This window comes from Staurois parvus, unplaced genomic scaffold (genome assembly GCF_062004578.1).
Source record: "Staurois parvus isolate SC_StPar_1 unplaced genomic scaffold, SC_StPar_1.0 ptg000018l, whole genome shotgun sequence".
NCBI classification, from domain to species: domain Eukaryota; kingdom Metazoa; phylum Chordata; class Amphibia; order Anura; family Ranidae; genus Staurois; species Staurois parvus.
Window position 1 is genome coordinate 631,620 of NW_028317814.1, and position 25,941 is coordinate 657,560.

Genomic DNA, 25,941 nt, shown 5'->3' on the forward strand with positions numbered 1-25,941 from the left:
TCAAAATGCAATCGTGATGAAAGCTGAAAACTGGCCTGGGCAGGCAGGGGGTGAAAGTGCCCGGTAGGCTAGTGGTTAAATGAAAGATTTTGTGCCCAGAGTTCAGCTTGGATGTGTAGAAACTAAATGACTATTCTCAATAATATTAAGTGTGCAGCTTTTATTAAAAGAACCTGCCATGAATGTCACCTTTCAGGCACTTTCTGTTTAAGGCCCTGTTCACCCTGCGTGAACACTGAATGCTCTGGCTTAGTGTGTGGGCTGCTGCAAAAAGGGGTCCGGTGTGATGTGAGTTTCAGTATATCAGTTTTGTTTTTTGTTTTGTTTTGCTAATTGTATTTGATGTGCACAAAGTGATCTTCATTCATGTCACTGCACAGTAGCACAATGCTTTGTGATGCCTACCTGTGTAGTATGGTAAAATGTGTCATTTTACTAGTATTTACTGCACCGCACCTCCATGCTGCATTGCAGTGAGAATAGGGAACATGGAAAATAATTGTTTTGTATGTGTCCTAGCGGTGACTGGCGTTCATCAAGTGTGGAACACCGCCAGTCACTGCACTGTGTATACAAGCCCTTAGGGTGGCACATCTCCTAGTTCTGCTGCTGAGTTGTTAAGCTCACCTCTCACAAACTAAGAGATATTATGTAGGCATTATCCACGTGTGTCACTATCAGGAAGCCTATCGAGACAAGACATGCAGCCAACGCTGGAAAAAATATATGTAGACAGGAAATGGATGAAACAGCCTGGAAGTGATCAGCAGCCCTGAGATGTTAAAATGATTAAAAAAAGTAAATAGAGTGGTTTATAAAAAGAAGAAAAAATCCAATTATTTATAATTTGCAGTGCTGTAAAACAAACTGTTATCTATTTAGGGTTTACATCTACACTTTATTGCCAAAAGTATTGGGACGCCCCTCCAAATCATTGGATTCAGGTGTTCCAATCACCTCCATGGCCACAGGTGTATAAAGTCAAGCACCTAGGCATGCAGACTGCTTCTACAAACATTTGTGAAAGAATGGGTCGCTCTCAGGAGCTCAGTGAATTCAAGCGTGGTACCGTGATAGGTTGTCATCTGTGCAATAAGTCCATCTGTGAAATTTCCTTGCTACTAAATATTCCACGGTCAACTGTTAGTGGTATTGTAACAAAGTGTAAGCAATTGGGAGCAACAGCAACTCAGGCACGAAGTGGTAGGCCACGTAAAATGACAGAGCGGGGTCAGCGCATTGTAAATGCACAGTGCGAAGAAGTCGCCAACTGTCTGCAGAGTCAATAGCTAAAGACCTCCAAACTTCATGTGGCCTTCAGATTAGCACAACAACAGTGCATAGAGAGCTTCATGAAATGGGCTTCCATGGCCGAGCAGCTGCATCCAAGCCTTACATCACCAAGCGCAATGCAAAGCGTCGGATGCAGTAGTGTAAAGAATGCCGCCACTGAACTCTAGAGCAGTGGAGACGTGTTCTCTGGAGTGACGAATCACGCTTTACTGTCTTGCAATCCAATGGATATGTCTGGGTTTGTCGGCTGCCAGGAGAACGGTACTTGTCTGACTGCATTGTGCCAAGTGTAAAGTTTGGTGGAGGGAGGATTATGGTGTGGGGTTGTTTTTCAGGGGTTGGGATTGGCCCCTTAGTTCCAGTGAAGGGAACTCTTAAGACATCAGCATACCAAGACATTTTGAACAATTTCATTCTCCCAACTTTGTGGGAAGAGTTTGGGGATGGTCCCTTCCTGTTCCAACATGACTATGCACCAGTGCACAAAGCAAGGTCCATAAAGACATGGATGAGTGAATTTGGGGTGGAGGAACTTGACTGGCCTGCACAGAGTCCTGACCTCAACCCGATAGAACACCTTTGGGATGAATTAGAGCGGAGACTGCGAGCCAGGACTTCTCGTCTGACATCAGTGCCTGACCTCACAAATACGCTTCTGGAAGAATGGTCAAACATTCCCATAGACACACTCCTTGTGGACAGCCTTCCCAGAAGAGTTGAAGCTGTTATAGCTGAAAAGGGCGGGGCCAACTCAATATTGAACCCTATGGACTAAGACTGGGATGCCATTAAAGTTCATGTGCGTGTAAAGGCAGGCGTCCCAATACTTTTGGCAATATAGTGTTGGCTGAGGCATAGCGTGGGAACTGTTGGCTCCCACTGCTGTCAATCACAGCCAGTGAGTCAATGTGGAGACAGCGGGAGGGCGGGGGGACACAGAGTGGGGCTCAGAAGTGAGCCCCCATAGCAAGCAGCTATGACATATGTGAATCACTTACATAGCCCCATCATTCAATCTTTTATGTGATACTGATGCACCCATGCTTTGTCTTTTGATATGGTTCACTTTAAGCTGTACACACTTCTTTTTTTTTTGGAGAAAGTCAGAAAACTCTAAATCTAGAATCAGATGGACACACATAACGGACTTGCTAAAACCACTTATTCTTTATTGGTAACAAATAATAAATATTCAAGATCTGTGAGCCCAGTCTATAAGAGTATACTGCTGAAATCCCTATTAAATAGAAATAATGTGACATGTGGATATTATGATTGCAACTAAAAAATGACTATACAAGCACACAGCATACAATACTACTCAGTTATATAAAACAACACTTTTTATCTGATCTCATCGCTATTCTATTCCATCTCACTAGAAATTCAGAACATGTCTGATCAAATACATACAAGTTATGATCAGGGGCGGACTGACAACTCATGGGGCCCCCGGGCAATAGGGGATCATGGGGCCCCTGTGTCCTCACCCACACTCAAACCACACCCAAAAAAGCCTATGAAAGGTACCAGGGGAAGGTCCCCATCTCATGGGGCCCCCTACTGACCTTGGGCCCTCGGGCACTGCCCGAGATCCCGAATGGTCAGTCCGCCCCTGGTTGTGATCATCCAATACCTGGACTAGAAAATAATTTTTTTGGAGTCTAATGTACCTAACGATTTTGGCTGGGATTTTCTAGGTATAGGCAGAAGGAGCCATTCAATCCACTAATTAGCTGCATTTCTTAGAATAAAGTCCAGGGTTGAGCTGCACGGCTAGAAAATCTTGTTGAACGGGTTTGGTAGCCTAGCCCTTTTTAAATATCTTAAATATCCACTACAAAGGCTTTGGAACTTATAAAAGCAAATAAAATGTAAACCATTAAAGTCACAATAAGGGCCCAGTCACACTTGACTTTATTTCTAACTCTTGCCAAATGCCCCTATAGCGTTTTTAACATTTTTAACGCTCCTCAAACGCTCCCCAAACGCCCTATGCGCGGTTTTGAGGCGGTGATTTTCCAAGCGTTAAAACTGCACCACAAATGCCTATAATGAAGTTAAATGGTATTAACGCTCCACAAATGCCTCACAACCGTCTCGCAAGCGCCCCACACACACATGCCAGGCGTTTGAGGAGCGCACCATAGACTTGAAAGGGAGGCTTCAACTCCTCCTGACTCCACATGAGGCGTCAGTTTTGCCGCAACGCTAATGCTTCAGTGTGAACAGCACTGTCTGCTGCCATGTGCAGAATTTTCATAGACGTTTGAGAAGCATTAAAAACGCTTCTCAAATGCCTGTCTGACGCATGCTGACAAAGCTATTGTGAACGTAGCCTTAGACGGATATCAAAAAGGAGAAATTAGATTTATTTACAGCGAATCCCAACCTCCTTAACGCACCAAAACAACAATTTATTCATTTCTTCCCTCTAACTCTTACCCAAATGCAAAAAAAATGTATTCTAGTTTTTACCTGCCAGCCACCCCCCGCCTCCTTGGGTTGCTATATCACAGCTATCCAAGAAGACAGTGGGGTTGATTTACTAAAACGGGGGGGGGGGGGGGGGGGTGTAAAATCTGCATAAAAAACAATATCAGCTTCTAACCTCAGCTTGTTCAATTAAGCTTTGAAAAAATAACCTGGAAGTTGATTAGTTTCTATGCAGAGCTGCACCAGATTTTACCCCAGGTTCACACCTAAGCATTTTCTGCAGTGTTTTGCAGCAACGCGGTACAGTCCATTTAACATGATTTCCTAGGGGACATGTTCACATCTCTGCGTTTTCACCCTGTGCACTTTTTGGAAAGGCGTCTGGGTCCATTTTTTAATGCAAAATGTGCGTTTTTGGTTCTATAGACTTCAATGGAAAAAGCATGTATTTCATTTTTGCCGCAATTTTTATGCATTTCGCGTTTTAAAGTTGCCTAGCAACAAGAAAAATTTTAAAAATACAGTTCAGTTTACATTTGGGTACAGTGCCTATGTGAAGGGGTGACTGTATTCCCGTGCATGCACAAGAGTGACATCATCGAGCGCCGGCCAATCAAGACAGCTGAAGATTGGCACTTAGAAGAAGCTGGTGAGAAGATGCCGGCACTGGTGAAGGTCTTCACAGAATCAGACTGCTGGAAGTAAAGTATTTTGACTCTTAGTCCTCATGCACACGTGACGTTTTTACAGCGGCTGTTTTTGGCTTTTGACGTTTTTTTCTACAGCTAGTAAACATCCCAACATGTTATCCTACGTGTCCATACACACAGACTGTAATCAACGTTTTTTGGCTGGGACATTTTTTGGCTGGAAAAAAACACCCCAGAACTAGTGGGTTTCTAAAGGAGTTTTTTACCTGTAAAAACGCTCTAACGTTGAAAAATGCGACAAAACATGGTAAAACGTGGCACAATGCCGCAAACTGCAGTATTTGGCCTTTTTTTGACCCCAAAAAATTTTGGGGGGGTAACAAAATGCTAAAAAACGCAAACGTGGAAAAACATAGGAAAAAGCCGCTAAACGCGATAAAACACAGCTAAACGCTAATGCAAAAATGCTAAAAAAAAGCTGAAAAACTCGCATTTTTAATGTGACTTTACACAGCTAACATTGCCAGCGTTATCAAAACGTCCCGTGTGCATGCGGACTTAGTTCCGTGCTAACTTTTAACTCAGCAGGCAATAAAGCCAAGTTCTTCAACCATAGATGCTTCACTCATCAATATACAAAATGCATTTAAAAATAAACAATTTTCTCTAAAAAAAAATTAAAATGCAGATCTGTGATCGCCTGTCATAATTTGGATGTACAACCACAAATCCATGTCCTAACCCAGGCATGTCCAAAGTCCGGCCCGCGGGCCATTCACAGCCCGGGGGTCGGTTTAATACGGCCCTCCAACAGCCCTCCCTGCTCTGTGTAATGTGGCCCTCCCTTCTATGGCAGACAGTCTTCTGCTTGAGAGCAGAGGGCAGTGCGCATGCGTGACTGCGGCGCGCTCTCCCTGGTCTGTGTAAATGCGGCTGTCGCACGGCCCTCCCTTCTGTGGCAGACAGTCTTCTGCTTGAGAGCAGTGCGCATGCGTGACTGCGCCGCGCTGGGAGCGACAGAGGGCGGTGACGTCAGGGCCGGGCTTCCAGCGTGAAGTGTGTTTCTCTTCCCCTCCCGGCTGCCGAGCAGAGACTTCAGCTCCAGCTACCTTTTTCACCCTTCACATTAGTGCAGGTAAGTTTTTTTAAAATTTATTTTCAATACATTGTGAAAACTCAGCTGTCAGTTGATCTTAATGTTATGAAATGAAAAGTATGTCGTTTGCAATTAACTTGGCATAAAATAATTTATTTGCATTTAATTGTAATGGTTCAAAGAATGTTCGGAAAAATGTTCGGCCCTCCACCATGTTCACTTCATCCAATCTGGCCCTCTTTGAAAAAAGTCCTAACCCATAGATCTCTTTTGTCTGCAAAGCTTTCACATTTTCAGTACAAACAGATAACTGACATAGTTTCAACAGATCAAGGTGAAGCTCTAGGGGACAATTTTAAGATTCATATGAAACATTTCACATTTTGAGATCTTTAAGGGTAGTACCTTGTATGTTGTTTTTTTTTTAACTGCATTTGAAAGTGATTGACTTTATGTCAGTAATGATGTGCATGAACATATTTGGGGCTCCTTCATACAGTATATTCTGTTAAAATGTGCATTGTTAAAGCAATCCTTTCATTTGGAGTGAGCAGCCAAGACACCTCAACAGGCAGAAAATTCTTATGGCCCTTTTTTTGTAATCCAGTGCGCCACAATGCATGGGTGTGTTGTAAATGAATAGCACCACAACACACCACAAACACTGCTGTGTTAACATGTGCTAAGGTGTAGCTTTATCTCCCATTACCATAATGCAGTAGTTGTCAACTTTGTTGATACAGATGAGCTTCAAAGTTGAACTGAACCTCTACTAAATATAAGTAAATAAAGAAATGGACCCCAGGAGATTTTAGCTATACTGTACTAGCATACACAACATATTAGCACATAATGGCAGTGATCCCCTCCAGTGCTGCACTGTCAACGCTCCTGACAGTCATCTTCTCTGTCTTCCTTCCTTCTGTTTGAACTCTTCAGCCGCTTGGTCGGCTGGGCTGCGATGACGTCACTCCTGCACATGCACAAGGAATTCACATCACATTAGATGCACCCTCTCTATTTGTCCTGTTCACTGTTATCGCAATAAGTGAAAGAAAATTCCAAATTTTAAGTGGTCTCCAGAACAGTAATAGAAGGGGAATCTTCCAATGAGGACACTAGTTCTGGTGATCCTGTTGACAGACAGGGATTCCTTCACTTTGGAGGGATATCCTCACACTTCTTGCTTTGGCTATGGGAAGTGAATCCCCAATGGGACACAGATGGCAAATGAAAACCTGACAAGGGTTAAAACCAGGCCTTTTTTACAGCTGGAACTTGGTGGAACTTCAGCACCTCTGGCTCTGGCCCTCTGCTCCCTGCTCACCACCAGCTTCTGTGTTTACAAGTGACAGCTTGTCGCCCAATGGCTCCCACAGATTTGGTCTCCTGAGAGGCTCCCACTGAGTGCAGGACAGGGACAAGGGAGATGCAGGTGCCCAGGGTGCAGTACAGATGCCAACACCCCCACTGGATGTTCTCCCTGCAAGTGAGACAGACGGAGCTGCCTAAAGCGTGCAGGGAGGCAGAGAATCAGCAGGGTGCTTCAGCCTAATACAGCTTTAAAAGTAAGTTACGTGGAAGATGGTGGGGCTTTTAACGAGAGAGGAGAAGATGGAGGCAATGGAGGGGGGTTACATTCAGAGGACAAGGATGAAGAGGGGTGAAAGGGGTGAGACGTGGATGGGGGATGCAGAGGTAAGCAAATGTGGAAGAAGACTGAACTCTGCACTCTGTGTGTAGAGCACCCCTGAACTATGCACTCTGTGCGTAGTGCACCCCTGAAATCTGCACTCTGTGCGAAGTGCACCCCTGAAATCTGCACTCTGTGCGTAGTGCACCCCTGAAATCTGCACTCTGTGCGTAGCGCACCTCTGAACTCTGTGTGTAGCATACCCCTGAACTCTGCACGCTGTGTGTAGTACACCCCTGAACACTGCACTCTGTATGCAGCACACCCCTGAACTCTGCACTATGTACGTAGCGAACCACCAAACTCTGTACGTAGTGTACCCCTATGCACTGTAACCCCCTGAACTCTGCACGTAATGCCCTCCTGGTATTTAATGCCCCTTTAAGACCCTCCTGGAGTGTAATTTTGAAACACCCACTATTTGATGTTTGGAGGGTGTATGTGTGTGGGGAGATTCATGGTTGAGTTCCTGAAAAAAAAGCCCTGGTTACAACCCAAACTTTCTCTATCCAAACTGAAAAAAAAAGCATTTTTCCTTTAGTTCTACTTTAAGATCACGGTGGGTATAGAATTGTTTTCACATTGTAGACATGTGTCTTTTTTCCATATAATGAAATGATAATTTTACGCATATTTACAGGAGAGTCATGTGTGTTTTACTCACTCATTCCTCTAGTTAACAATGTTATTTCTTGTATAAACCTCTTTCTGGCACTGCAGTAGGAGGCCAATTTCAGGAGAGCCAGGATGTGCAGGGGTGTGGTGATGGAGCTGGCAGAGGTGACACAGCAAGGCTTTCTTTTGTATATTTCTGGTATTTTCCCCTGGGTTATTATTTTATATTTCAATATTTTTATTGAGAAATAAACATATTAAAACAAGATGGCTAACAATAAAAGAAAAGAAAAAAAAAAGAAAGGGCCCACCAACAAAATGGAACCAGATTCAGAATCATAAACATAATACTGGTAGGTAAAAAAAAAAAAAAAAAAAAAAAAAAGAAATTTAGCAGATAATAGCATTACAATGCACATGAAAAAAGTCAAAGCCATCAAAATATATAAGTTTCAAAGATCAATAAACAACAATTATAGCAAAATAGACCAAAAATAACAAAGAAAAATAAAAATGTTTAACAAATAGTAGGAAAAGAGAAAAAAAGAGGAAAAATAGAGAAAGGAGGGGGGGGGGGGGGGGGGTCAGCTGCCAGACACTCACGATACAGTAATATAAGCAATCCAAGGATCCCAAGTCCTCTCAAATCTGGACACATCATCAGAGACGATACTCGTCAGTTTATCATTAACCATTATCCAGTTCAGTTTTTGTTTCACCCTATCCAGCGGGATCAAAGATTGCTTCCAACTCCTAGCTATAGTAATGCGAGCCGCCAATAAGATATATACAATTAGTTTAATCGATCCTTTGGGAACATCAGAGGGTAGTATATTAAACAAGGCTACTTCCGGCGATCTACGGATATTAATTCCTGTCACTGAGTAAAGAAAATTAAATATGCGGATCCAGAACCTACTCACGACTGGGCATTTCCACCAGACATGGAACATAGTACCCTCTTGACCACAGCGTCGGAAACAGGCAGAAGAAACGGAAGGATACATAATGGCTAGGCGAGCAGGGACCAAATACCACCGAAGTAGCGTCTTGTAATTAGATTCAACAAGATCAGTGTTAATCGAAATCTTCGATAAGGCATGGGCCGCCGTCCGCCAGGTATCCAAATCCAATGAACTATTTAAATCCCGTTCCCATAAAGTCATGTAAGACAATTTTGTTAGAGGATCAACCAACAAAGCATAAACAATGGACAAGCGACCCCGCATTACCCCACTCGCCCCACAGGAGACCTCGAGGGAAGTAAGCGCACAAGGTTCTGTGAGTAGTCTAAGTTTGCTATCAATAAAAGAGCGAAGTTGATGGTAACGAAATATCTCTCCACGAGGCATCCCACAAAAATTCACAAAATACTGACGAGACCGAGGGCGAACCCCATCTAAATAATCACCAATACGTAGCAAACCCTTATTAATCCACCATTGGAACCCCGCGAAAGACAAACCCGGAACAAACTCAGGATTACCAAACACCGGAGCCAACGGAGTATGCGGAGAGAAAAAAGGTTTACGAGCTCGCCATCTATCCCACACTGACAATGAATAAGATAGAGTAGGACACAAAATAGGAGGGCGCAATCTATTGGGAAGCCACATGAGAGTACCAATAGCATATGGACGGCACGAAAGAGCCTCAATCCCAACCCATTGGGGGACATATCCCCTGGCCGTAGTACAAGATAATTGTGCTATTTGGGCCGCCTGAAAATATGCGAAAAGATTAGGGAGTCCCAAACCACCATGCCTCTTCAAAGAAAACAAGGTAGATTTGTTCAGCCTAGGGCGCTTTCCCCTCCAAACAAATCTGGAGACTGCAGCCTGCAGGAAGACTAGTTCTCGTTTGGGAATCAAAATTGGTAACGTCCTAAAATAGTATAATAATCTAGGTAGGAAGGTCATTTTAATAGAATTAATTCTACCGAACCAGGAAAGAGAAAGATCCTGCCAGGCTAATAAGTCATTCTTAAGTCGCTTGAAAAGCGGGATATAGTTGGCCTGGTATAGCGTCGATACAGATTTCGTAAGAAGAATCCCCAGATAGGGGAGAGAACCAGGAGCCCACTGAAAAGCAAAGTTTTCCCGGCAGTAGCGAACCTCTGAATCGGGTAAAGAGATATTCAAAGCAACAGTTTTAGAGGAGTTGAGCGTAAGACCGGAGACCTCAGAAAAACGATGAAACAGATGGAAGAAACCAGGTAGAGACGTTCGAGGATCAGATATATACATAAGAACATCATCGGCAAATAGGGCACATTTATGAACCCTTTGACCACAGATAACACCCGATATAGAGGAATCAGCGCGAATAGCAATCGCAAGAGGTTCCATCGCCAATGCAAAGAGCAACGGAGAAAGAGGACATCCCTGTCTAGTTCCTCGCTCTATCGAAAAAGGAACTGATTTATGACCACGAATGGATACCTGAGCTGACGGGGTAGAATAGAGGGCCCGCAACAACGTCGTAAAATAAGGGCCAAACCCAAACCTGTCCAACGTTTTAAACAAATAATCCCAGGACAGACTGTCGAATGCCTTCTGAATATCCAGTGACAGTAGAAAAACATCCCTTTGCGACGATCCATCCCAATTGGACTGCACAGCTGACAGCAAAGCTATAGTCCGCCTAATTTGGTCCGATGTTTGTCGACCACTTATGAATCCTGATTGGTCATCATGAATGTATAAGGCCAAGAAATTATGGAGCCGTAAGGCCAGGATTTTAGTAAGAATCTTTAAATCACAATTAATTAAAGAAATAGGCCGGTAATTGGAGACCATAGCGGCATCCTTGAAAGGCTTGGGAATGACACTAATGAATGCCTTATTTTCCTCTGGGAGAACCACACCCCCCTCCCGCAAATAATTAAAGTACAGGGCCATATGGGGTATCAGAATGTCCGGGAAAGCTTTATAGTAAGTATTAGGAAGACCATCCGGTCCCGGGGCCTTGTGAGAGGCCAGGGATTTCACCGCATTCCCAACCTCTTCACAGGAGATAGGTTGTTCCATTAGCTCCCTATGTGCCTCCTGGAGGGGGGAAAAGGAGATAGACTCCAAAAAAGCCTCCAGAGAGGAAGAAGAACAGCCCCCCGTGGGCGAACTATAAAGCTGAGAGTAAAAAGACTGAAATTTGTGGAGGATCTTACCCGGGTCCTGGGATAACGAACCATTGTCCAGTCTGAGCTTGGGGAGGGCCGTCTGGGAGTGTCTAGGAGTCAGCTTGCGTGCCAACAAGGTGCCAGGTCTGTCCCTCCACGTAAAGAATTTATGATTAGACCAACGAAGTTGTTTATCCGCAGTGGTAGTAAGACATAAATTAAGTTCCAGTCGGGCCTGGTCAAGTTTAAGTAACAAATCAGAACTGGGATGATGTTTATGTTGAGCAACCAGGTCAATATATAACTGAGTTTTAGTAGCAAGTAGGTCAGTTCGGGCTTTTTTTAAACGAGAAGAGAGTTGAATAATATAGCCCCTGACTGAGGCCTTATGAGCTGCCCAATTAATCGCCGGGTTCGTGTCCTCTGCTTTATTAAAATCAAAAAACATTTGTAGGTGCGATGAAATTTCCCGACAATGAGATGGATTACCCAAAATAGAGTCATTAAGACGCCAATGAAAAGCCGTCTTACCAAGAGTCTCGGACGAAAAGGTGATAGAAACTGGGTCGTGGTCAGACCAGGGCGTGGAAAAGATTTTAGCAGTGACAAGTTTGGGGAGTGAATATGTATGAAGAAAAATATGGTCAATGCGAGAATAACTATCATGAGCCCTGGAGTAGTGGGAGTAGTCTCGGGAAGTAGGATTAGCCTCCCTCCATGCATCAATAAGATCATAGCGATATAAAAGTTGAGCCAATTTACGGCTCCGTCTAGAAGGAGGTTGAAGCGTGGCGGTTTGGGAACGATCCAGAGTCTGATCCAATGCTAAATTAGAGTCACCAGCTAGAATAACGTCACCCTCAAATTCTCCTACCAGAGTACTTAGCAAAGATTGGAAAAATTCAACCTGATTGGTATTGGGGGTATAATAAATTATAAAAGTGATAAGGTCGCCTCCCAAGTGGCCTTTCACCAAAAGATATCTCCCCTCCTTGTCCCGGATAATTTTAGAGTCAACAAAGGACACTCGACGAGAAAAGCAAAGGGCCACCCCCCGCTTTTTCTCTGTGGCATTAGCAAAAAAGCAGAGAGGGTAATTTTTATGAATATAACGTGGAGAGAAGGAGGGTGGAAAATGAGTCTCCTGTAAGGCAACTATATCCGCCCCAAGGGAGTAGTATGAGCTGAAAGCCTGTATACGTTTGGATGGGGAATTGAACCCCTGAACATTATGAGAAAGGAAGCGAATTTCTCCGCTAGTGGACCGTACGGAAGACATGACAAATAATTATGGAACTAAGCAGAATAAAGACCCCTCGTTCCTTAAAAGTAAGAAGATCCCTATAAGTCCCTAAATGTCGCCAGCTGACCCCCCAAAAAATCAGAAAACAACAAAAAGAAAAAAGACAGAAAAAAAACAGAAAAAAAAAAAGAGAACATTCGGATCACAAAAGTCCAAATGCCAAGTGACCGCGGTACACAAAACAGTATCAGAAAATGAAGGAAACAATGTACCAGGAAATACAGAGCAATAGCCCTGCGGTGGAATAGGTCTGCCCAGAGAAACATTCCCGGGGAAGAGTCTTCCAATCAGGGAGAGCGCAAAGACACTCTCCGGCACGAACAGCAGTTACAACCCAATAACAATAAATCAAACGCACAGTGCATTAAACAAAAAAACAAAGCAATTAGAGCCACTGAAATGATATTCAGCAAACAAATGTAATTAACATCCTAAGTCCCACCCCCAGCCCATCCCCCCAAACCAATATAACAACAGCGGCCAATGCTCCGAAGAGCCACAGAAAGGCCGCCATAAACGAACATATTCCAGCGAAAAGTCCCCAAAAGAACACAAAAGTTCAAGAAGTCCACCCGGGCGGATTCCGGGACCCCTTCTTCTTAGACGATGGAGTAGTCCACAAAGGCTGGAGCGGCGGAGGTCGAGAAGCCGATCCCGTGGGAGAATGGGACGTCGGACTGCGAGATATAATACCCAGCTGAAGCAGCAACTCCTCGCCATCCTGGAATGTAGTAAACCCATAGGATTTCCCATTAAGAGTGAACTGCAGACGAAAAGGGTAGGCCCAGCGATATTTAATGCCCTTTTGAACCAAGTGAGAAAGAAGTGGCTTGAGGGAGCGCCGCCTCTGGATAGTGGCCGACGAAACATCAGCAAAGATTTGTACCTTGTGCCCTGCAAGCTCTATATCCGGATTCTCCCTGCCAAACCGCATAACCGCTTCCTTAACCTGAAAAAAATGAGGCTTGACGATGATATCTCTAGGAGGCCCCCCTTGCCGGGGGGGGATCAATGCCCGGTGAATGCGATCAATCTCAAGATGAAGATCATCAATTGCAGGCATAGCGGACCGCATGAGGGTATGTGCGCAGCTAGTAAGCTCCTTAACCGACTCAGGAAGACCTCGAATGCGAAAATTGTATCGCCTAGCCCGATTCTCCAGGTCATCAATTTTAGAATACGCCTCCTCCAGGCGATCTTGCAAGTCGGTGATCATGTTAGAATTTTGGGAGATACTTTGGACTGTCGCATCAACTTTAGCCTCAATACAGTCTAAACGGTGGCCCAAGGCCTGAAAATCCTGCTTTAAATCCGCCGCCAATTTTGAGGTAGCTCTGTCTAATTCGCGTTGCAGCAAATCTGCGAATCGAGCTATCAAAGTCGCATCACAAGAGTATAGAGGCGGGTCAGGAGGAATCGTTGGCGAGGAAGCCGGGCTGTCATCAGCGGGATCTGGACCGCTATGCTGGCTTGAAAAAATGGCAGCTATGTCGCTGCTCAAGGGCGAGGATGCAGGGGAGTCACGGCTCAATGGACAGGCCGAAGCCTGGGACTCTAGTGGCACAGGGCTGGAGGATGACTGGGGGGGCTGCAGGAAGTCACTCACCCCACCTAGCGATGCTGCTGTAGTCCTCCCTGGCCCAGCGTGGGACGAGGAGCCCATCTTCTCTCTCCGAGGGAGAGGTGCTGCTGTAGGAGAGGCAGAGGAGACCCCATGAGCCGCGGGCGCCGATCCGGCCGCCATCTTGGTCCTCCCAGTCCCCGCAGGGAGCCGCAGCTGGGAGCCTCCACGGCTCTTAATCGCCGACTTGCCGGGCATAGTGACAGGTGCCCGAGATCCGGAGATAGGCAGGGGGGGGCCCCGGGGGTGAAGCGGCACTATGCCCTTTTATGGGCTGCTGTCAGTGCCGGAGATGTGCGGAGCTAATGCCGGGACATCCGATCCCGGCGGCCGCGCATGCGCACTCTCCCTGGGTTATTATTTTAATGTATAAATGTTAGGATGGGTTGGGTACACAGTAATACAGAAATGATAAATAGATAATCACTATTTATACTAATTCAGATATAAAGACTTCACATAAATAAAGATGACAAAAATATAAGCAGAATATTTTACAACCGATTATAATTGTAGCTTATTAGCAATAACAACTGCTACAATTGGGGAAGTGTAATGTCATTATATAATATAAATTACAGGTTATTGGTTATACAGGTTGGATGTTTAAGTAGTTCAGACAAAACATATATTTTGATTCATATTGAGCAGAGAAGTCTGAAGAAGCTGGGTGTGATGGCACAGAGGCTGGAGTGAACTACCAGAAACTCCATCCTCAGGGCTACTCAGTAATGCTGGGCCTGGTAAAACCACAGACTCTGCGTTACTGAGCTCTCTGCCCGGCCACCCTGCTTGTCATACAAAACAATGGCCACCTTGGGCACCATCCTCTCCCAATATGGTGACCATACCTCTCAATTCTCTGAGATGGAAAAGAAGAACACCTTTGAGTACCCTTGAGTAGGTAGGCAAAAGACATATCCCTTCCATGTTCCAATTATGCTGATCATCAGGAACTTATACAGTGAGGAACAGAGATATTTGAACACCCTGCGATTTTGCAAGTTCTCCCACTTAGAAATCATGGAGGGGTCTGAAATTCACATTGTAGGTGCATTCCCAGTTAAGTTATAGTTATACAAGATAAAAAGCGGAGTTTACTACCACTTTTAATACAACTTCTAAATCAACATATCTAGACTTGGGCTCCTTGGAAGCCGAAGGTTCTTCCAGAGGTTGTTAGGGGTTCCTTGAGCAATGAGAAATGTTTGCCTCTCTGATAAGTTGCCAATGACACCAATGATATTTTTAGCCATCTGTCGATCTATCTAGCTTTTGTGGGTTTAAGCAATCATTTCTGTACATACAGTGAGGAACAGAAGTATTTGAACACCCCTTGTGGGGTGTCAATGACCAGCTCCTCACTTGTAGTTCTGGGCTGATTCCTCACCCTTCTTATCATCAGTGATACCCCACGAGGTGAGATTTTGCATGGAGCCCCAGTCCGAGGGAGACTGACAGTCGTCTTTAGCCTCTTCCATTTTCTAACAATTGCTCCAACAGATGATCTATTTTCACTAAGCTGCTTGGCAATTGCCCCGTAGCCCTTTCCAGCCTGGTGGAGGTCCACAATTTTGTCTCTGGTGTCTTTTGACAGCTCTGTGGTCTTGCCCATGGTAGTAGTTGGCGTCTGACTGAGTGTGGGGTGGACAGGTGTCTTTAAAGAGCTCAGACAGGTGCTACTAAGTTAGATTAATGAGTGGAGTAGAGGTGGACTTTTTAAAAGGCACAGTAACAGGTCTTTGAGAGACAGAATTCTTGCTTTTTCTTAGGTGTTCAAATACTTATGTTCAGCAGTGCAAGACAAATAAATTCTTTAAAAATCATAAAATGTGATTTCCTGAATTTCTTTTTTTAATTCTGTCTCTCAAAGTGGGAATGCACCTACAATGTGAATTTCAGAACCCCTCCATGATTTCTAAGTGGGAGAACCTGCAAAATCGCAGGGTGTTCAAATACTTCTGTTCCTCACTGTATGTACAGAAATGATTGCTTAAACCCACAAAAGCTAGATAGATCGACAGATGGCTAAAAATATCATTGGTGTCACTGGCAACTTATCAGAGAGGCAAACATTTCTCATTGCTCAAGGAACCCCTAACAACCTCTGGAAGAACCTTCGGCTTCCAAGGAGCCCAAGTCTAGTTATGTTGATTTAGAAGTTGTATTAAACGTGGTAGTAAACTCCGCTTTTTATCTTGTATGACTATAACTTGTACATCTATAAGGCTTACCTGTAGGTATCGTCGATATCTCCTAGACGTGCACTAGAGAAGATATTTACATGTATAGAAGCCAGCGATGTAATGGCATGCCAACCATTGAGAGAGCTGTGCTGCGGCCATGATTCTGTGACAGCTTGCCACTGGAGGGTCCCGTTTTGTAGGTAAGTTTGTCATAATGTACTAGTATGCACAGTGCATAATAGCACATTGCGACATGAGTTCGCCGGGGCGGGGGGGTCAGTTTGGATTTTTTTTATGTGGTTTAGTACCACTATAAAAGTTTAGTGTAGTATACCTTGCTTAGTAGTTAAATACCCAAGACCTCCTGCTCTCTAGCTCCCTCGTCACCTCCTTCCATGCTTGCTTCTAGGACTCCAAAGCCTCTCCCATCTTCTGGAACTGCCCCAACCTGTACAGCTATCTCCTACTTTGTCTGCCTTCAGATTTATGAAAACTCATCCATTCAGGAAAGCCTATCCTTCCTCCACCTAACATCTGATAACATAATAAAAATAACAATAATAAGAAATAGAAAATTTGTATAGAAGTCAATATATCAGACCGCAAAGAGGGACAACTGAAGAGGAAAGAACAGAAGAATTTTCATCCAAAAGAGAGACTGTCCCTCCAAATAAAGGAAAGTTTGGAGTTATGCTGGTGACAACACAGGAAATGAGAAGAATCTGCTGAACTGGGACACCAATAAAGCCTAAGGACCAGTTTAAACTACATGCATTTCAGTTGCTTTTTCTCTGCATCCAAAACGCACAGAAAGTAGGTTATATGGTTGTCAATGTCATAGTTTACATCAGTGCTTGAAGTTCCAGTGAGTTCCGGTTGCAGAAAAAAAAGTAGAACACGCTGCATTTTTTCTGGACAGAACTGTACTGGAGCGCGGTAAAATGCATCGAAAACACACCGGAACGCACTGAGATGCACCAAAAGTGCACTGGAACACACATGACCCTATTTAAATTGAAGAAAAAGAGGAAAAAATTAACTGGAATGCGTCAAAAATGTGCATGCAAAAATGCATCCAGAATGCATCTGGACTGCGTTTCTATAGTGTGAACCGGTCCTCACACAGATTCTTCAGCACTCTATTAAAGAAAAGTGCTGTTATTGTTGACTGTGTGCTTTTTTTTTTTAACACTTTTGCTATTGCGGTGGGAACTTTTTATTTACAGACACTGGATAAATGTTTATATAAGATGAGACTTGATTAACTGGAAAGATCTCTTTGTGCAAAAAGTCACAGGATGATATTGGAATATGGTAGGTAGGGTTATATAGCAACAAATGGGAGCTGCACATATAGTACCATTTAAAAAAACGCATTTAAATCAGTGACTATACATTGCCTTTTTTTTTTGCTATTAGGCCCTGTTCACACCTGTGCATTTTATGTGCGCTTTAGGTGTGGTGCTTTAAAAAAAAAAAGTTCTGCTTGCTGCTTCTTTGATGCAGCAAAACAACATTACATAGAATTCAGTGGCAACTTACCTAAAAGCACCGCACACACCAGCGTGAACCAGTTTTTAGCTTGAACAAGGCTAACGCATGGTGTGACAAAAATATAACCGATACCTTCTTTTACATATACGTATTTTAAATGTATATAAAGGGACCTTCACACCGCAATCTGCACAATCAGTTTGCAGTTCCAGATGTGCGCTTACATACATTTGCAGTACGTTTGTTATACATTTTTTAACAATTATGTAATTTTTTTGTACTGCATTGCATTTACATGCGTTTTCAGCAGCATGGTTTCCTTCTGTTAAACGCACATCAAAGGACCAAACTGGTGTATATAATTTTTATTGAGAAATATAGATCTTTCTTTTGGTGGTATTTACTCAGCACTGGGTTTTTTTATTATTTGTATTATTTGTTAAATAAAAAAGACCAATGATTTTTTTCTTAGTTTCTGATATAAAATTTTGCAAACAGGTAATTTTTCTCCTTCACTGATGTGTGCTGATGAGGCTGCACTGATGGGTACTGATGAGGTGGCATTGATGAGGCTGCACTGATGGGTACTGATGAGGTGGCATTGATGAGGCTGCACTCATAGGCAGCACTGATGGGCACTGACAAGGAGACACTGATGAGGCTGCAGTGATATGCGGCATGGGTGGGCACTGATAGGCGGTACTGAATGTCATTGATAGACGGCAATGACTGGCGGCACTGATGGACACTGACTGATGGCACTGATGGACACTGTTGGGAACAGTGGCGGACTGATCATTTGGAAACTAGGGCACTGCCCGAGGGCCCGGGGTCAGTAGGGGGCCCTATGAGATGCCCCTGGTACCTTTTTCATAGGCTTTTTTGCGTTTGGGCAAGGACACAGGGGCCCCATGATCCCCTATTGCCCAGGGGCCCCATGAGTTGTCAGTCCGCCCCTGGTTGGGAGTGCACTGTTGGACACTTCTAGGACTGCGCTAATGTCCCCTTGAGGCTGCACTGATGCCCTCAGATGTTTGAATAGATTTGCTGATTACCAGCTCTCCTCTCTCCTCACACTGTGACAGCATGAGGAAAGGGCAGCCGATAACCGGTAACTGTATTTACATTGTGTTCAGCTGTGTCATTGGGTATAGCTGATCATGTAGTAAAATGGCGCTGTGATTGGCCCTTTACCACATCATGTGATCATCTGCGTCCAAATGATCACAGAGCTCCATGGGTGCGTGCCCCAGGGGCCCTAGAACTAGACGACCACGCTGTAGCCGTCATTTGGTTATAGCCTGGTTGTCGAGTGGTTAAAGACACTTACCTCTCCAGGGATCCAGATGTCCTCACCCAAGCCCAAACACAATGTTTCCACCTCCATGCTTGACTGTAGGGATGATGTTCTTAGGGTCATAGTCAGCATTCTTCTTCCTCCAAACACAGCAAGTCGAGTTAATGCCAAAGAGCTTAATTTTGGTCTCATCTGACAACAACACTTTCTCCCAATCCTTCTCTGAATCATTTAGATGTTCATTAGCAAACTTCAGATGGGCCTGTACTTGTGCCTTCTTGAAGAAGGGGACTTTGTGGGCACTGTAGGATTTCAATCCATGGCGGCGTATTGTGTTACCAATGGTTTGTTTGGTGTCTGCAGGATATCAAATAATTATTTTCCCAACTGTAAGTCTGCTGGAATGTCCAAATATTCTGTGCATACAGTTCACAGCTAACATAGCACAAACTTGTCCGGCAGTAGGTCCAGTATTGTAAAAAGATTGTATATAAGACAGTCCAACCAAATTGTCATCTCCAGCTGCTATTAGTGAAAACCACTTGGAGTGGTGGAAATAGGTACCATAATCCAAAAACACCAAAGAGCTTAGAGAACATCTAATTAAATTGGTGGATTTATCTTGGCAGAGTCTCTCCCTTGTTGCCTGTAAGTCTCAAACCAACCAAGGGAATAATGGCAGTGTCCGTTAAAAGAACAGCAATATTGTGCATTAGAGATATGTATCTCAGCAACAGTATCTGTCAAAATAGCACAGGTGACATTCCAAAGGTTGAGCTTGTAGACTTAAATATCTACAGGAGCCCAGTATACCTGCTGCTAATGGAGGCAGGAGTGCAGCAGCTAAGGATGTTGTCATAAGCCAGCAAACAGAGGGAAGTAAAGCACCATGTGTAATCATGGAAGTCCCATGTAAGCCTACAAGCTCAATCTTTGGAATGCTATTTTGACAGATACTATTGTGCTGCGTGTTCCTGCGCAATTTATATGCAATTTTCATTTTGAATGGGCTGAATCACAATATACTGCACCAAAAGTAATGTGCGCACTGCTCTGCCCACTTGCCGCCTGCAAACAGTACATTTACTGTGGAAGGGTGGAACAGCTATACTGGGTGATATACTGGTATGTCGCCTGGCAAATGCACATTCGCTCACCCCCTGTGATGCGCAACTGTGTGGTTCTGTGACCGCTGTGATCACAGCACTCAGTACCAGGCCGCTTTGAGTGGCCGGGGTATCATGTGATCACTATAACCAATCATAGGCTCTTAGATTGTAAGCTCCAAGGAGCAGGGCCCTCCTATCCCTCTTGTATTGACTCCCATCATATTGTAAAGTGCTGAACAAACTGTTGGTGCCATATAAATCCTGTATAATAAAAATAATAATAGCCATCACATGATATTTATGTAAGCAAACTGCCATGAGTGGGTTTCCATTCATGACAACTCGATTACTGTTGGGATGCTGAGATTGGCCCACAGCTATCACATGGTACCTGGCTACTTGTACCATGTGATTAGCTGCAGCCAATCACAGCATGTCAACAGTAACTAAGCTGTCATAAATGTTAACCTATTCATGACATCTAAAACTATTTCTTGTAACAGTGAACTTCACTGTTATAAGCAATAACAGTGTAAAAAAAAAATCCCTGATCACCCCCAAGAGTAGTACAATGTCACTATGGTGGCACTGAACTACCCTGATGAAAGTATTAAAAAAAATGTTAAAAAAAAAAGTTTAAAATATTTAATTAAAAAATTATTTAAACTTTTTTTCCTTACATACTGTCAGTATCCCTGATCACCGCCACACCAGTCATATGATGACACTGTACTGTATTGTACTGGTAACAGTATGTAAAAAAATTATGAGAATTTTTTTTATTCCATTTCTTAATTTTACAAAAAATGGTGACAATTACAACTTGAAAACACCTGCCATGCCTCTTACTAAATACCTTGGACTGTCTACTTTCCAAAAAGTTTACAGATATTGTATATCCCATAGTTTGTAGGCTTGATAACTTTCAGACTAATTAATATTCACTGTAATGGGTTATGTTTACCAAATAAATGGAGCAGTATACATTTTGACCTAAATTTATAAAGAAACATTGTTTGTCTCCTCCTCCCCTCCGCTGCCACATTTGACACTTTTTGAGGGGGTAACCAACTACAAGAAATGTCTTACCATTGTGCTTGCCAAGAAGGGTTTCTCCACCAAGTACTAAGTCATGTTTTGCTTGGGGATCAAATACTTATTTTACTTACTGAACTGCGATACAATTTATAGCATGTGTAATATGTGTTTCTTTCTGGATTTTTGGTTGATATTCTGTCTCTATCATTTAAAATACACCTATAATAAAAATGATAGACCCTTAATTTCTTTCTAATTGGGCAAATTTACAAAATCTGCAGGGGATCAAATAATTATTTTCACCACTGTACCTGGTAAGCATTCTCCTCCAGAGCCGCACTGTCAGTGCTCCAGTTGGCGATGGGTGCTTTCATCTTCTCCCTGTCTTTCCTTTGGGTTCTGACTCCTTGGCCACTGGCCAGGTCATGGTGAAGTTACTTCAGCACATGCACATGGGAGTTACATCATCACAACACAGAGCCATTACGTAAATGTATGCTTAGCTTAGGATCTCTTCTGTCATAAAAATCCTACCTGTCATCATTTTTAGATTTAGGTTTAATTTCACTTTAAATTGATGGGTTTACAGTAGTTTTGCTTAAAGTTTAATTCTGGTTGAGCAGTGATTTTACAATTATAACCAACTGTAACAGGAAGAGTGAAGAAAAAAAGCGATGTTACAATGGTTATGGATCCATCATGGTGACACTACCGTGTTGGATGACGGCGATGGACAGACCTAAGAACTCATATAACGTAACAATTGTCTGGAAGGACTGAAATGTTGCCTATAGGAGAAAAAAAACTTTTCTTAGGGTACAACGTTAATGGTGGTCCTGTTACCTTTGTTGGGACTGTAATCTCAGGAGTAGGGATCTTGTCATCAGAGCCCCAGAGATATAAAAGAGAGTGGATGATACAATCTACTTGCACCTGAAACCGAATTTATGGACTAAACCTTTAAAACCGTGTCCAAAAATTTGAATAATACAAATTAATCAACTTACTTCGCTCAACTCCAGGAGGTAGGTGATCCTGTGCCCCAACTGTCAACATGGTCAGCAATACCAAAATGAAGCCAGGACTGTTCATTGTTGCTGCTGGAAAATGAATGCTGACTGTACAATGACTGCTGCAGGAATAAAGTCCTTGAAAAGACCAAAAGTAAAGTAAAGCTTGACTAGAAGTCCTGATTCTAAAATTACAAGCCAGCAACTATCACCGCCCACCTGCTAAGCTACTGTCACCACAGTAACAATGCATAGAAAAGACAACAATCTGTGAGCACTTCAACCTGTATGATCATGGCAATGTTTGGGTGAATGAGCCTGGAATGAGGAACTGTTGAACAAGTCTTTAAGAATATGGGTTCACAGGTGTCTTGTGACTATATTTCCAAGGTCAATTGTTTTGCCAAGAAACAACAAGAAACAAGGAAGGCCAGATATGTAGTGTGAATAATTCTCTATGCAGGGCATCACAGGGCAGTTGGATGGGCAAGCATGCAGGAAGTTCACTTATACCAGCCATAGATGGATCAAATCCCAGTCGTTTCAGCAGTCACCAGCCGAGATTTGATCCATCTATAGGCAGGTTGGTTGTGCTGAAGTCGATTCATTGATCAACTTCAGTATGACCAGCCTCTCTGATTTTTTTAGTGCAATCACTGACAGTAGATATAACTGCCAACAGTGATCACTGTGGTCTGCCAACATGGAAGGCTAAACAGTGCTGTGGGAGGGATACCCATCCTCCCCCCATCAATACTGATGAGCAATTTTCTTTCCTTTCAGAAAGAAAGAAAATTGTGCAATCTTTAAGCCAATCTTTAAATACACAAAAACGCCGCTTTTCAGGGTGTTGAGTGTTTTTTATTTTTCTGCCCTTAAATGCCCATCTGTGTTAGCTCACATGTCCATGCACACAGAAGTGTTTACAGGCGTTTAGAGGCAGAAAAACCAACCTGCATGCAGGAGAGGAATGTTTTGCAGCAAAAAAAAAAAGCCTGACACTCCTAAACACAGGTAAATGCATCTGAATGCACTTTAAGTGATTCTAAACGTTAGTTTTTTTTCTCTTGGAAAATAAAAAAACATGCTATACTTATCTACTGTATGCAGTGGTTTTGCACAGAGCAGCCTAGATCCTCCTCTTCTCGGGTCCCCCGCAGGTTCTCCTGGCCCCTCCCTCCTGTCGGGTGCCCCCACAGCAAGAAGCTTGCTATGGGGGCACCCACTACTCCATGTGTCCATTCACACATGGAGCAGCAGCTTGGCCCCGCCCCCCCTCTTCATTGGCTGACTAGCGGTGAATGACAGCAGCGGGAGCCAATGGCTTCTGCTTGCTGTCTCAGCCAATGAGGAGGCACAGACCCGGGACAGCCGAGGCTGTTGTTCACATCGCTGCATTGCGATGGGGCTCAGGTACGTATTGAGGGGGCTGTGGGGGATGCTGCACACTGAAATTTGTTGTCCTTCATGCATACCTTCAGCCTGTACAACCACTTTAAGTTCTAGGCGCATTTAGCGCTTGAGTGTTCATTCTTTTTAATGGCCAGAATAAATATCCTGTTGATATCCTTAAAGGGGACATCCGGCTGACTTATCATAAATACAAATGCGTATTATGATTTTGCATCTGGTGAGTACACAATCTTAATGTCTAACTCTGGCACATCACCTGAATGACCACTAGAAGTATATTGATAACCTGATTGAGACCATTTGATGGATCTCCACCTTTATTAAATTGTGGACTTTATACCTCATTATCTGTGGTGTATTTTAGCACTAACAAGTGCTCACGATTGTCACGCAATATAGCACCTTATTTCAGATTTATTTACACCTGATTTGCACTGTGTCACTTTATGTGGGCACATCATTAAGTTTTTAATTTTTATATGTGCATTTTTAGTCATTTATTTTTAAGCGCTGCGCCTTTCTTTTATTTCCACAGGTTTTGACTGACAGCAGCAGGAGCCAATGGCTTCCACTGCTCTTAAGCAAGCCTGTGAGAGCCAGGACAGGAGCTGCTGTGCATAGTGTGGGACCGAGATTGGGCTCAGATGAGTATTTGGGGGGGGCGCTACTATTCAAAGTGTTTCCTTACTTTAATGCAGAGAATGCATCAAGCTAAAAACGGTTTACCTTTACAACCACTTTAACCTTCCTAGTGGTAACCGACTGTGGCTCGGAGTTGATTTACAGTACCAAAAGCGATAACCCCGAGCCACACTCGGGATTATACTGTTGTGCTTTTCCTGCGATACCCCGATCCCTACCTGGTCCTGCGATCCCTCGATGTCCTCCGGCCGATGCCGGCATCCGTCTTCTGGGTTCTGTTCCCTACGAGCGTCAGTAAGAGAGATTCAAAAAAGTAAAAACATGACATACACACAATACACTGTAATCTGTTAGGATTACATTACTGTATCAAACCATTTCACATACATTTTGTCCCGAGTGCTTTGTCCTGTGCCCTGCCTGCACTTTTACCGTTCTTTCTGCCTGGAAACTTGAGAACGTCCATGGCGATGAATTAATATGGGGGATGAATTACTATGGGGGATGAATTACTATATGGGGGATGAATTACTATATGGGGGATGAATTACTATATGGGGGATAATTTACTATGCTTACTATGGGGGAATATTACTATACTTACTATGGATGACACATACACATCATTCATCTACTCTTGGTCCAGCCCCCGGGTCCAATATATGAACCCATTGCGGCCCTCAAGTCAAAAAGTTTGCCCACCCCTGCCTTAGAGTGTACTTTACATGAATGGCAGTAATGAAATTTAAGACTCCCTAAAGAGGTACCTCTTACTATGGACAGTAGTCAAGGTTCTTGTGAAGCAGCTACCAGAGTGAGCAGTCTTTAGTCCTAGTTCAGCCAGCTAGCATTGGGACCCAGTCTTTATGGTGGTGCACATGAGTATATCCCAGTAAAGCCTGCACACAGCAAGTAATGCTGCTAGTTAGATGGCCAGTCCCTACGTGCTCAGTCTCTGCAAGCAGCAACAGGTTAAAGGCACCAGTCCCAGCGATACAGCAACAGGGGTCCAGCTGTGTTCAGATGTCAGCTCCCTTCTTGAAGCGCCTGGTCCTCAGCACATGTGCACACCTCAATCTCCTCATATCAAAGAGGAAATCCTTTCGTATTCAGCCAGAGAAAATACAACTCTATCTTTGTACCCAACTTGCATTGGGAATTGTAGTCCAATGGTTCATAGACTACCATAGAAAAGTTTATTTCCTGCAGCACATCTCCCATGATTCAATGCAGCCAACCACAAAGTATCTTGAGCTCCTTCTACTTGTCAGCTCCCCCTGGTGGATGGTCAGGTAGTGTTAACCCATTCAGCTGAACTCCATTGGGAGCACAGAGAGCACTGCAGCACCGTGTCCTAACATCTGTCTCTAGCCAAGCACCCGGGTGCATACAGTTTACAGAAGTGCTGTGTGACGTAAACAATTGCCTTTTTTAAATAAAATGTTTGCATTCCTCCTTGTTTCATACTTAGTTACATCTCAGTGCCGCTGATCTCCTGTAGCTTGCTTCTTGTCTCACAACAGATAATATCTGCACACTGTGTGCCACCAAAACAACCACTTGTAGTCTCAACCAAAAAGACATATGACGGTGACTACTCTGCAGCACAACTAGGAAACATGGACAGCGTTGTCATCCTACAGCAGGAAGTGCCTGAACAAGGACCACCATGACAGGAGCGCTGGGCTGTATTCTGATGAAAGCTGCAGACAGGTGGTAAAAATGACTTTTTAAATGACAATGACTTGTATTGGTTTCCCTGAAATTGTAGAGATCTGGGTTTTCATATTCTCCTTTAATACATTCCAAAAGGTGTTCATAATAACAATTTATGTCCCCAGAGGACACAGACGAATCATCCTGCAGCGTTCCATCATTCCATTGGAAGGTGATTGTACTGCATGGGAAGCGTTCCTTGGCAGCAATC

At 43.6% G+C, this 25,941-nt stretch overlaps 1 protein-coding gene across 1 annotated transcript in view; it reads right to left on the reverse strand.

Annotated features, from left to right (window-relative positions):
* The window catches only part of LOC149473005 (uncharacterized), a 36,748-nt gene extending 14,596 nt beyond the window's left edge, over positions 1 to 22,152 (reverse strand). Inside the window, exon 1 of the mRNA XM_089684202.1 lies at positions 21,957 to 22,152. Within this exon, the coding sequence (XP_089540328.1) occupies positions 21,957 to 22,041 (85 nt within the window). The 5' untranslated portion in view covers positions 22,042 to 22,152. The remainder of the gene's footprint in view (positions 1 to 21,956) is intronic.
* Between the last annotated feature and the right edge of the window lie 3,789 nt (positions 22,153 to 25,941).